The sequence below is a fragment of the Bidens hawaiensis genome, unplaced genomic scaffold, assembly GCF_021521415.1.
Source record: "Bidens hawaiensis isolate Kalapana, Puna unplaced genomic scaffold, B.hawaiensis_p1.1 tig00004105_1, whole genome shotgun sequence".
In the NCBI taxonomy this organism is placed as follows: Eukaryota; Viridiplantae; Streptophyta; class Magnoliopsida; order Asterales; family Asteraceae; genus Bidens; species Bidens hawaiensis.
This window is the reverse complement of record NW_027491242.1, coordinates 1,423,655-1,436,511: the sequence shown is the minus strand read 5'-3', so window position 1 is coordinate 1,436,511 and position 12,857 is coordinate 1,423,655. Positions and strand designations below refer to the sequence as shown.

The 12,857-nt window shown below is 34.9% G+C and overlaps 1 protein-coding gene and 1 pseudogene across 2 annotated transcripts; one reads left to right on the top strand and one right to left on the bottom strand.

Annotated features, from left to right (window-relative positions):
- Positions 1-3,014: 3,014 nt before the first annotated feature.
- Positions 3,015-6,581, top strand: LOC143625437 (ribosomal RNA small subunit methyltransferase, chloroplastic-like). Its single transcript, XM_077095763.1, has 9 exons — positions 3,015-3,273; positions 4,942-5,091; positions 5,196-5,252; positions 5,341-5,433; positions 5,523-5,618; positions 5,739-5,876; positions 5,981-6,061; positions 6,154-6,264; positions 6,343-6,581. The coding sequence occupies exons 1-7, from the start codon at positions 3,025-3,027 to the stop codon at positions 6,029-6,031; spliced, it is 834 nt and encodes a 277-aa protein (XP_076951878.1). The 5' UTR covers positions 3,015-3,024; the 3' UTR covers positions 6,032-6,061; positions 6,154-6,264; positions 6,343-6,581.
- A 144-nt stretch (positions 6,582-6,725) lies between these two features.
- Positions 6,726-10,220, bottom strand: LOC143625436 (protein-ribulosamine 3-kinase, chloroplastic-like; annotated as a pseudogene). Its single transcript, XR_013152274.1, has 9 exons — positions 10,048-10,220; positions 8,649-8,802; positions 8,444-8,534; positions 8,013-8,087; positions 7,852-7,940; positions 7,601-7,719; positions 7,233-7,372; positions 7,014-7,090; positions 6,726-6,923 (listed from the first exon to the last, which is right to left on the bottom strand). The product of XR_013152274.1 is annotated as a protein-ribulosamine 3-kinase, chloroplastic-like (transcript).
- Between the last annotated feature and the right edge of the window lie 2,637 nt (positions 10,221-12,857).

The window sequence follows — 12,857 nt, the reverse complement described above, 5'->3', positions numbered from 1 at the left end:
ATTTTACCACGTTAAGGCCCGTCAAGCCTTTCATGCGTAATTATATGCATAACTAATTTTACTTAATTCGTAATTATTTGACTTCATTCGCAATTTAGATTCCATTTTTGCAATTATGTCATCGCGTGTTTAAATATATAAATAGGCTACCATATACGTGCATATGATGCTTAATTAATTATTATAGAACGTCTAGCGGAATTTTGTTGCATAATTTAATTTTGGTCGGTATCAGTTATGTTGTAACGATACCACTGTCACTCGGTATAACAAAAAAAAACAATAAATATGGTTGTGATATATTAATATGTTCAAAAGAATATCGATGTGTGTTTTACAAGCATTTCGCCTTTGTCATTATTGAAGGTCTTCTAATTCGTCTACAAGTTTGTTTAGCATAACACCAAAATGGAAAATTTTCTATTTTAGTATAAGTGTTGGGTAAGTGAAATGATACAATGTATTAATTTTTATTATTCTGTTAAATCGTTAATGAGCTTTAACTCAGCTGATATAGGAGGAGAAATGAAGATTTAGGTTTGAGACCGTCTCAAGCTTGAATTTGATCCCAACTAGGAATTTAACGTAGTGGGTCTTTCGGTGATGGGTTTTTTTTTTCGGAATAAGAGATGGTTGGATTGGGATACCCAGCGATGTTTGTGATCACAGGCGTATAAAGTCGCCTTTTGCTATTGGGTTATTCCTTAGAGCTGATTTTATTCATTGATCGTTCAAAGAAAATCTATTAAATTAAACATTAATGAATCGTATTAAATGTCTTAATTAATATAATAATATATTACGTAATGGAAAATTTAATATACCAGATGTATCATTAATTTTTTGTTTTATGGCATTTATACTTTTTACTTAAAACTTAAATTTGAAGTTTGATGTATGAGCAAAAATTGATAAAAATGATATTTTAAGATATTATGATAGTAATGACTCAACTGATTTTATCCAATGTATAGTTGTATACAACTTATGTACATTCTTTTGGTATTGAGAAGTCTTGATGGGATGAGATCTGTTTGAATGCAAACAAGGCAAAAACTAAAAAACAAATGAAAATACAACCAAGTTTATTCTATGAAACTAAAACAATACTAAATGTATATTTCACATCTTAATCACTTTACCGTTATATATTCAACTGAGGGTTACTAAAATTTGTTGAGTATTACCGGTAGCCTGTACATCAATACTCAACGCGTGAAAAAATGACACATGTGACACATACCAAAATTTAGTTAATAAAAAAGTTTGAAGCAACTATACGTGTGTGATTCGATGAGTTGTAGGTTATCACGGAGAATCCGTTTTTGAAATAATATAATTGAACGTAGAAGAAACTAAGGATGTCGCAATGGGACGGAGCATATAATGTTCATATGGCTGAAAGGAAATTTACTCGCTATAGCAAACGAAATAAAAAATTCAAAAACATTTTTGAGAAAAATTGCACGAATGACATCTTTGTCATAGATGGAAGTTGTATTGAACGTGGCGTGTGATCTCCTACCCCTTCCAACTTGTTTTGGCACACTGGCCATAACAACCAATGTAGCATAATAGGAAGAACAACGGATGAAGAAAGTAGTAAATGTGTAAAGGGGAGATGATGTTAAATGAAGAGTGTGCTCAATAGTCGTGATGACCATACTTTCAAATCTACCGGTTTTATACAATGGTCGTTTATATTTTCATTGACTTGCGTAAAAATAATAATTACCTTATGTATATAAATAGTTATTATTATTAAATTTGTTTATTAATGGCTAGCTACATTTCACATGGCAAATGAGGGATGACCCGGCCTTTGGCCTGGGTTCGAATCCGATGCCGCCTGGGTTTTACCGTTTGTTTTTAGACTCGTTCTGGTTAACTTGACTGTCGTGCCTTCGGGTGAGTTGGGGTTGTCGGGTTTTACCAGGAACACCCAAGCCAAACTCGAATGTCAGCGTGGATCCGGCTAAGACAGCATAGTCTGGCCTGAGTGAGGTGTGGTGGGGCTCCTCTCGTAGGAGTTGTGATTACCCTTAACTGAGAAAGTCACCGTTCGAAAAAAAAACTATATTGATTTTTAAGTCCTTAACTTTTACTCGTTAACTGATAACACTCTCAACTTTCGATTTGCTACCCGCCACTTCCAACTTTTACCCAATTTGTTTCAGTCATTCCCTCACTAACGGACGACTAACGTTGTTAGTGGAATCCCGTCGGAAATCATACCAGATTGTCGGATGCACTTCAAAACGTCAGAAACGCCATTGCATCATCAGTCCCCTCTTTTTGTCAATCGAACCTTGAAGTTGCGTTATCCGCCTCGGTAGGTTACGGCGGAACCCTGGCTGTGCTGCCTCCCTTTTCTTTGTTTTAAATCGTCAGCTTCGCCGAAAATCAAGATTCACATGAATCCCGGGATTCCACTAACAACGTTAAAGCTGAGAGTGTTACCCGTCAACGAATACAAATTATTATAAGTATTAAAAACCATCGCCCTGCTTGCGGTGCGCGCATATAATGTATATACGTGTGAACCCTCGGGTGGGCAAAAGTAAAATTGCACTAATTTTAACGTTATTTTACTAATCTCGTGAAAATAACGTTAAAAGTGGCAGAAGGTTAATCAGGCATCATGTGGTGGCGTTGATAGCCGAAAGACAATGGTACATGCACCAATCAGCCGGTGTCCCGATGATTGAGTGCTATGTGCCTTATGTCCAAGGCTTGATGCAAAACTACTATCGAGCCGGGGGTCTCATCGGAAGCAGCCTCTCTATCCCTATGGGGTAGGGGTAAGGCTGTCTACATCTTACCCTCCTCAGACCCTACCATAGCTTGGCTATTGGTGGGATATACCGAGTACGATGATGATGATGATAAGTATTAAAAACCAATATCACTCGTTTCTCAGGTGAACCCGAACCCGACACTTCTTGTGCTTTGTTGTATTAATGTTTCCGTACATATCAAGATAACGGTTACCGTTTTCCTTTCAACTGCTTCAATCCCACCACGATGACTCTTCTGCTACACAATTTCCCGCCAATTACTTCATCTGCTTCTACACTTCAATACACAACTCGCAGTACAAGATCTAACACAGTTGTGTGTGTTGTTGTATCAAGTAGTAATAATAATACTGAACACAACCCTAAAATTAAACCCAAAATTACCAAGATTAAGATCAAAGAACCCGACGATTACCATGCCACTGTCAAGGCTCTCAACTCCAAAGGCCGTGTTCCAAGAAAGTCACTTGGACAGGTTCGTTTAAGCTTTAAAGTTTTGATTTTTATGGGGTTTTTTTATTTGGGCATTTCGTCGAACAGGTGGTGGGTGTTTGTTAATGGGTTATTAATTATTATTATTATCCAATATTCAAATTGCTTTCTAATTAGGGGTGCAAATGAGCCGCTCGCGAGTTACTCGATATCGAATCGATAAAAAGCTCGTTTATTTATCGATTGAGCTCATTTTTTGTATGGGAAGCTTAACAAGCCTTGTGTATTTTTAAATTTTCTTATTTTGACCTTTTGTGTATTAGTTTCACACTGCACAGCTGAGCTCGAGCCGAGCTTTGGCTTGTGTTAGGTACTACACGAGCTCAACCAGAGCTTAGTGTCACGGAGTTACCTCTTAGACTCCATGTGGCACCTGAAGGCCAGCCAATCGGTCCGCTCATGATCAGGGTTTGCTGGTTTCGTCCTGCCTTGGACTCATCAGGCGAGCGGCAACAGCTCGCAAGACATGTGAGTCTTCTTTCCCGCTAAGGCCGTGCCCGATAAAGTCCGGGACGAGCCAACAAACCCAAGCGTTTCCACACAATTCAAGCATCCCGATCTTCAAATATTTGGTCCGTGTCATTAGGTTCATTTAATTTTTTTCTAATAATATATTATAAGAATAAAAAAAATGTATAAATCAATTAATAAATAATAATCGCACCAGCCCGAGCTTGAAAAACGACTCACGAGCTGAACTCAAGCTTTAGAAAAAGAGCTCGAAACAAGCCACTAAGCCAGGCTCGAGCTTTCGTAAGTCAAAACGAGCCGAGCTGGGGCTCAACCTGGCTCGGCTCATTTACTTTCTATTTAAGGTACGGTAGAGAATTTTATGAAACGCACTGTGTAGTGTGTAGACCTGATTAAAGTTAAATAGAAGCTGGTCATAGGCGGATCGAAGACAAGCCCAGTGGGGGCCAGTCACCCACTGAGATTTAATTTAATGAGACTATATTAAGTTTTGTAGTGGTAATTTTGGTAAAAAAATATAAAAAAAATCAATTAAGACCCCTTATGGCTTTTGTTTTTTAATTAGCCCAATATTCTATATTTCTTCCGATCCTATAAAGTGATAAGCAAACTCATTCTTTCTTTTTAATGATTGATTAAAAAGATGTTAACTGTTAAACGAAGAAGACAAACATGCAGATGATTCAAAAATATCGAGTTCATTTGGAGAATTAGTTTTACCCGTTGGAACCACAATGGTGAAATATTTTTTAAGCAATGAAGATGTATTTTGTTTTGCTATATTTAATGTAGTTCGTTTTTATAATTTCATGTAATTTATTTTATTGATTATTTTTTACCCCCACCGAGTTAAATGTCTAGATCCGCCACTGAAGCTGGTATAAGAGAATTGAGGGGAGAGTTACAGTTAAGTATGAAGTGATGAAATAAGTAAATGAATATGAAGCAATGAAACTCAAATTTGTATCTTTTATCTGTATTTTCTGTGGTTATCTTCTATGGACACTGATTTCATAGTTACTATAAGGTGAACAAACTAGTTGGCAGTGGATTAGTATGTAAATCAATCTGAAAAGTGTTACGGTTGACACATACACCAAAGATCTAACCACAAATTCTCCATCTTTTTAACTGTTGGGAGTGATAATTAATTAGTTGTTACTATTTTGTTATTATGCAGCATTACATGTTAAATGGTGAAGTAAATGATCAACTTGTTGATGCTGCCAATGTGAGTGATGGCGATGTGGTGCTTGAAATTGGTCCAGGTACCGGGTCCCTCACCAACGTTCTTGTTGAATCTGGTGCAAATGTTCTGGCCATTGAAAAGGTTTTCCTTTTGTATTTCTTTCTTTAATGTTTTTGATAAATTTTTGACTCCATTTATATATAAAATTATAAACGTATCGTCTTTCATCTTTGTGATGTCTGCAGGATCCTCACATGGCTGCACTTGTAAATGAACGGTTTGCAGCCACTAATCGTGTAAAGGTAATACATTACTATATTTGTTTTTCCTGAATTATGCTATTATCATTGGATATTAAGCATATGAATTATGCAATATCTAATTGTGTAGGTAATACAAGAAGACTTTACAAGATGCCACCTTCGATCTCATTTGTCATCGTTTTTAGGGAGTGATTATTCAGAAGTAGATTCATACGCAAAGGTGAAAAAACTTTAAATTTTCAGTGCCACATTGGATACCTTCTGGCGGTTTATTAACTAGTGTCTTATTCTCTCTTAATTGTTTTGCAGGTAGTTGCAAATATACCGTTCAATATAAGTACAGATATAGTTAAACAACTTTTTCCAATGGGTGACATCTTCTCAGAAGTAGTCTTATTACTCCAGGTTTAAATCGTTTATTTTTGTCATGCTTATGATGTTTTTATGTTACTTCCAGTGTAGAAAACCTTTTTTTCTGGTATGATTTTATCACCGTGTTTCATTTTTGTGATTAAAATTGTTCAGGAGGAAACTGCTGTGAGCATGGTGGACTCATCCTTGAGGACATCCGAGTATAGACCAATTAATATATTTATAAATTTCTATTCAAACCCCGAATATATACTTAAGGTCCCTAGGGAAAACTTCTTCCCTCAACCTAAAGTAAGTGTTTAATGCTTTTGTTAATTATGTTTAAAGACATTTTTTTTATTTTTTTTTCTTTTTGTAATACGTTCATGTTATCGTGATATTCTTCTGTACAATAGGTAGATGCAGCTGTTGTGTTTAGACTGAAACAAGCATCAGAATACCCTTAAGTTTCATCAACCAAGAACTTCTTTTCAATGGTTTGTATAAGTTGGATTAAGATCCTTGATCATTATTATTGCAAACGGTTTCTTGAAAATCTGAATCGAAACATGTTACGTGATCTTCATAGGTTCATTCTGCATTTAATGGTAAACGCAAGATGTTGCGAAAAACACTCCAACACATAAAACCGTCACCTGAGATCGAAGAAGCTCTTGTAAATATTGGTCTTGCAGCGACTGTAAGTATCATCCTTGTTTTCCACATTACTCACCATCTTTAGCTTTAAAGTTTAAACAACCAACTCTTTTTTGTGCAGTCAAGGCCAGAAGAACTCACATTAGAAGATTTTGTAAAGTTGCATAATTTGATTGGAGATACATGACTCAGGTTATATTATAGACACCTTTTTGAGTTTTGAGCATAGGTACAAAACTGTACTCTAGATCCCCCGAATGTACAACCTTAGAGCGGTATGGTACATGTGTTGTAAACTATCAATAAACTAAATGGTGATGTATAACTTTTTTATTTATTAATGTAATTTAATTTTTTTTAATTTTGTTCATGATTAATCATTTGCAAAAGTTAATCAAGAAATTGGCAGTCAACCTGACAAAATTATGCTTCAATCTCCACAACACTCAATTATCCCTAATCATGGGAAATTACTGCAATAAAAATGCATATCATATCATCAAAAGACACAATTTGGACTTTTGGAATTAAATTTACATGAATATATCCAACCTCCTAAGCATTTAAAATCCGAATGTAATCTTCGATTATGGACATAGCCGATGATCGGTAACCAGAACCGAAGAGATTGTAATGGTTCAAGTAATGATATAGCAGATAAAGATCTCTCCTTTTCTCAAATCCCGGTTGTTTCGGCATCACCTAATAACCGATATACATTAAAAATTGTTTTGAATGACAAAATCATTGTCAAGTAATGAAAATGAAATATATATGTAACTATGTAACCACCTCAAAATAAGCATTATAGAAAGACCCTCCAAATCCAGCACACCATGACATTCCAAACTCTGCTTCATTATGTCCATCTGCATAATAATCAAGAAACATAGAAGTTATGAAGAAAAGATGTCAAATTTTTACATATTTCAATCTTCGCTTTGTGGGTCTCGTTTCATTTATTGTTCTTGATATTGAAACGGGATTTGGTCAAACTAAACTAGTACATACAGTAACAAGCGGGATCAAGTATAACAGGCTCCCGTTCTTGTCAGAACTGATATTTCCACTCCATAAATCCCCATGTAATAAACAAGGCTCGATCGTCACTCCTTCAAACAAAGCTGCAATATTTTTCACTAATCTTTGTCCTGCATTTAAGTCAAAATCATGATTACCAGAACGTTAACTTTAAAAGTTTTGACTTTTAAGGTCAACCACTCAAACCGTCTATGTTAACAAGTTTTGTGAAGATCTCTCTTCTTAAAGATTAAAAATTGCAAGAAACCATTTTGTTGTTGGTAGTTAAAACTTGTTTGGGTTGACTTTAGAAAGTCAATATGGAAACTGTGCTTAGGGGGTACTTAAGAAGCATAAACCTTTTTCATATATAGCTGAATCGCCATATTGTTGTTGTGCTAACTTAAGTTGAAAAGTCAACCGATGTTCGGAGTAAAACTCGATCCAATCCGATGTCCACGTGTTTATCTGTGGTGTGCTACATGCAGGACTTGAGCTTATCAAAACTAAAAGTATTATAAAAGATAGAAAAAAATATATTCATCTCAAATATCCGATTTACTATTCAAGATTTCTTTTACACACTGTTTCACAAGCAAACTAAACATACCTGCCAATGGTATTGTTGACATGAAACCCGAAACCATTTTCAGATTTTGCAGCTTTATGCATCTCTGCAAGCTTCCTCCCTAGTATAGACTAAACTCAAAGAAAATTAAAATAAAATAATAAATCAAGAGCGTAATGCAAGAAGTCGAGTTTTAGGGTTACCTGATCACCTCTTGATGAACCAAATTCTATGTATTCCATAATGATGAATGAACCTCCCGTTGGAAATTCACCAACCTTCAGGCATCAACGTAACATTCAAGGGGCGTTTTCGGCAATTTTTTGGAAGATACATACGGTTATGTAACTTTTAGACGTGGCAATTTCGATCCGTTTACTAATAAATGGGTCAATAATTTTTTTAGCTAAAAAGGGGAACTGGTCAAAAGACCACCTGATTCGTATTCTTAAAAAAATTAGATTATTACTGTAATAATGTTTGATTTATACTCATGATCAACATATTAATTGCTTGTATATAATGAAATAGACAAAATAAAGTGTTTGTGGGTCAACCCGACACAGTTCAACAGGCCCGTATTGTAAAACATGCCACTTGAGCCCGACTAGTTTCGACCCGTGAGAAATCTTACCTTGTATGGTTTAGGAACACGAATGGATTTTGTATCATACATTGCATTCAACCCTAAAGCCTCGCCCTCAAACATCTCCGGTCCAATACGCCTAGAACCAAGTATATGAACACAATGTCATTACAGAAAGTATGCAAAAAGTGTAATATTGTAAGCAAGTTACATAGGAAACTAATAAAATAAGAGATCTTGTGGTAGAAAACACCTGTTGGTCTTAACAAAGAAAGAACCAGCATCAGTATTGTATCGGCTTGCAAGATTAATACAACCGCCACCAACAGGACTAATTCCTGTTATTTGAGTTGCTTTTCCTTCTGTTAGAATCCATTCACGTACTGGATCCGTACTCAAAGTTGCCACTGTAAAAAGGCGGAAACTTTAGATGATTACAATGCCACTTTTTACAAGATTTTAACGATAAATGTAGATTGATTATAGACTGCTAACTTCTTGAATCATGTATTGCAAACTAACCATTATTCTTCTTAAAGCAAAGAATAATGGTCTATTATGACTTAGTTCACCAAATATTTACAATGAATTGCTTCACAATGTCAAATTATACTCAAATTTAAGGAATCAGTAAGAAAAAAAGAACAATTTGTAGCAAAGTAAATATGAAACAGCATCTTAACAGTGGTATGATCTTAGAAAGCAAAAAAGATTGAATCTTTATGTAACATGTATGAGTGAAATACTAATGTTTCTTCTTTGACATCACAAAAAATCATAATTTGCTGGTTATGATACAATGCAATTATAAAAATAAACCCTACAATTATCAATGAACTTGAGCACTAAACAGATTAACAAAACCAAGCATACATTCAAAATTCACAGATTATCATCAAGAATGCAAAAGTAAACACAAATTTTAAGCAGAATTCAACAGATCTCTTTTAAATCAAATGGGTTCATTTTAAATCCACAAAAATCAAAACTTTTTACCACTATAATTTCTAAAAACTCAAAGCTTATAGCTTTTTTAGTTTTTTTTTTTTTACAAAATAAGCTTAACTTGGTTTTTGGTTTAGCTTTTTAAGCTTATGCTCATTAGCTTATATAAGCTAATTTGAAGAAGCTTATTTGAAGATGGTTTTTTAGCTTATTTGTGTAAGGGTGTAAGTTACTCATTTGTCCTCAAATGGTGGTGGATTAGTAATTATTGAATCAACTTATTACTCTTAACAAATTAAAGAATGGTGGATTTAACAACTTATTAAGACGCATAATTAACTTGTAGAATATAAGCTAATCCAAACACTTAAAAATAGCTTATAAAATAATAGAAAATAAGCTATAAGCTACTTTGAAATATAAGCATAAGCAAAAAAATAAAAGCTAGGCCAAACACACCCATAATCTTGAAACTAGGTGTGGTTTAAAAAATCTTATAAAAAATAATAATTTGCAGAATTAATGTCTTTAATTCAAATAGGTTCATTTTAAAATCCACAAAAATCAAAACTTTTTACCACTATAATCTCTAAAAACCCAAAAAGGCATAATCTTGAAACTGGGTTTGGCTTCAAAAGTCTTATAAATTATTAAAAAAAAAACCCTAAAAAATAATAATTTGCAGAATGATAAGAAATGAAACTTACTAGCCATGGGTTTATGCAGAGGAGTTGAAAATTGGCGCGAAGAGTGAAATAGATGACAAGAAGAAGAGAAGGAGATGATACCCACCATTTCTTGGTTGGCTTGCAGCAGCTGCTTCAACACACACTCACTCAGTCACTCATTGCAAGCAGATTCTCATCACCAACAATAATTGGTGGAGCTTTCTTCTTTTTTGTTTTTTTACCTTTTTTTTTCTTGGATCTTTTTTGGGCTTGGAGTAAGTATCTTGATGAAGCCCCACAAAAGGATATTTTTAGTGAGAAAAAAATGATATTTGTTAATATTGGTTTTAAATCCTTATAACTTTTACTCATCGATAAGAAACACTTCTAATTAATAATTTGTCTTCTATCACTCCTAACTTGTAACATATTTTCTTCTGTCATTTTTAAACTTAACGGACTCTAGCCTCGTTAGTTTTGTTGCTGATATGGCATTTTTTAGTGAGATGACAAACTTACACGATGTTTTCTTTAAAACATGTGGGTCCCAACTTCCACTTCATTTTTAAAAAGAGAAAATTCCAATTTGCCTCCCTGAGATATATCGGCGGGAGATGGATTGAACACTGAAAAATAATTTACGCATTATGTAACATTATGTTTGTTATAATTGTAATATGAGCCCCTGGTTGAGTGTATTGAGCCCCCGGTTGAGGGTACTTTAGTAATTAGACAAATAATAATAATATCTAATAATAATAACAATAATAGTAATAATAATAATAATACTAGAGTAGCTCATCATTATCATTATCATCATCTCAACTCTCTCTCATCTCTCCCTCGTAACCACCGTCGTCGCCCTCGTTCACCGGAAAACTTCCCACCACCAAATCCATAGGTTTTATACAAGAATTTGAACAAAAAAAAGCATAGATCTAGATCTAAGGTGTGGATGAGATTTGAAAATAAATACGGTGATGCCACTTTAGTGAGCAAGAATGGTAGCGCATGGTGTTTGGTGAGTAGTGATGTGATGATGGAGGTTGAAGATGTGAAAAGGGCCGGAATCCGATTTTCCGGCAGCCGGTGGCCGGAATCCGATTTTCTGGCAGAGAGGCATGAGAGGATGGCGGCTATAATGTTTAACGACCTGAATACGATTTTCGACGGTGGTGACGGCGATGGCCACGGGATCGAATTATAAGTTACAGCGACGGTGACAGGTTGCGGGTGAAGAAAATGGGTGGTGGTGGTGAAGATAAAGATATGGTGTGGTGAAGGAATGGTGGTGACAGCAGCGGTGATGGGTTGCGGGTGAAGAAGATGAAGATGAATGATGAATGATGAATGATGAATGATGAATGATGAATGATGAAGATGAAGATATGAGTTTGTATTTGAATGATGATGTTAATTTATGTGTTTGTATAAGATTTATGAGTTAGGGTTCTTAGACGGAGATGATGTTCTTGATTTTTTGGGTTTGTGTTTGTGTTAGAGTTCTTGATGTTCTTGTTTTTCTGGGTTTATGTTCTTGATATTCTTAATGTGTTTAAATGTTAATGATGAAGATGAAGATGAATGGTATAATGGTCATTTAACCAATTATTAACACTGCCAGGGAGCATTCTGATCATAATAAACATTGCAGGGAGCCAAAAAAACCCGCTCGGTAAACACAGGTGCGCAAAATGCGCAAATTCTTTTTCAGTGGTCAATCCATCTCCCGCCGATATATCTCAGGGAGGCAAATTGGAATTTTCTCTTTTAAAATTTAAAAACTTACAACCAAAAACAAAATTAATAGATCTCTCTCTCTCTTCCACCCACCTACCGCCTCTTCATTACCAACTCCATCCTAGTTCACATTTATTTCCTCTCAACAGCATCACCTCTTAGATCTACAAAATATTAATTTTACAATCTTCAATCGAATCAATGATATAATAGGATTTCGAAGAGGAAAAATCGTATCAAGGAGTTCACATCTACCTCCTCAATTTAAGCCCCCAATATAAACCCTAAGATTGTAAAATACACAGACGTCGGAGACTCGTTTCTCGCCATCACCAAATACTCTGGAACCATCTGGACTGACGAGCACCAGTATTCGTGGATCCCTCCAGGCGAGTAACATAAGTTAACAACATTACACGGGAAACCATATTGTCCCCAGTTTAAGTACCGGATTCGTTTAAGAATCAATTGATTGTTGAGTTTATACACATTCAACCCCCCCCCCCCCTTTTTTGATTATAAGGTCCATTTAAGTTTGTGTAACTAGATCAAACCGCAACAATTAACAAATATGATTCAATGATCTTTACAAGCAAGAGCCTAGTAAGTTCTTTATATATGATGATGAAATATAAGCATTCTAAATATCCAAGGTTATTATTACTTATTACATTTAAGAAAAATACAGCACAAATGTTTAAGGATGAAAATCATACCCTCTCAAGGTCGATCCTTGAGCCGATCTCAAACAACTGGCGTGACTCATATCGACAAAACCGCCCACAAACGAGCCTAGCACAGACAAATACAATGAAAGTGGTACTCATTGCAAAGCCCATAATTGTAGTAACCAAATTCATTGTTTTACCGAACATCTTATGTCTCTTATTACTTCAACTTCCCCAAAAATTTAAAAAGTTCCCAAGAAAAATAAAATCCTAGTTACAAAATAATATTTGAAAAGGACCGAAAAGAACGAAAAATGAAACACATAATTTAATTACAGAGCAAGATTTAGGGTATGACCAAAATCTTAATCAAGATTATGGAAAACCCTATTGCAAAAACACATTAACCAACATTATAAACATGTTTAATATACAAGAATT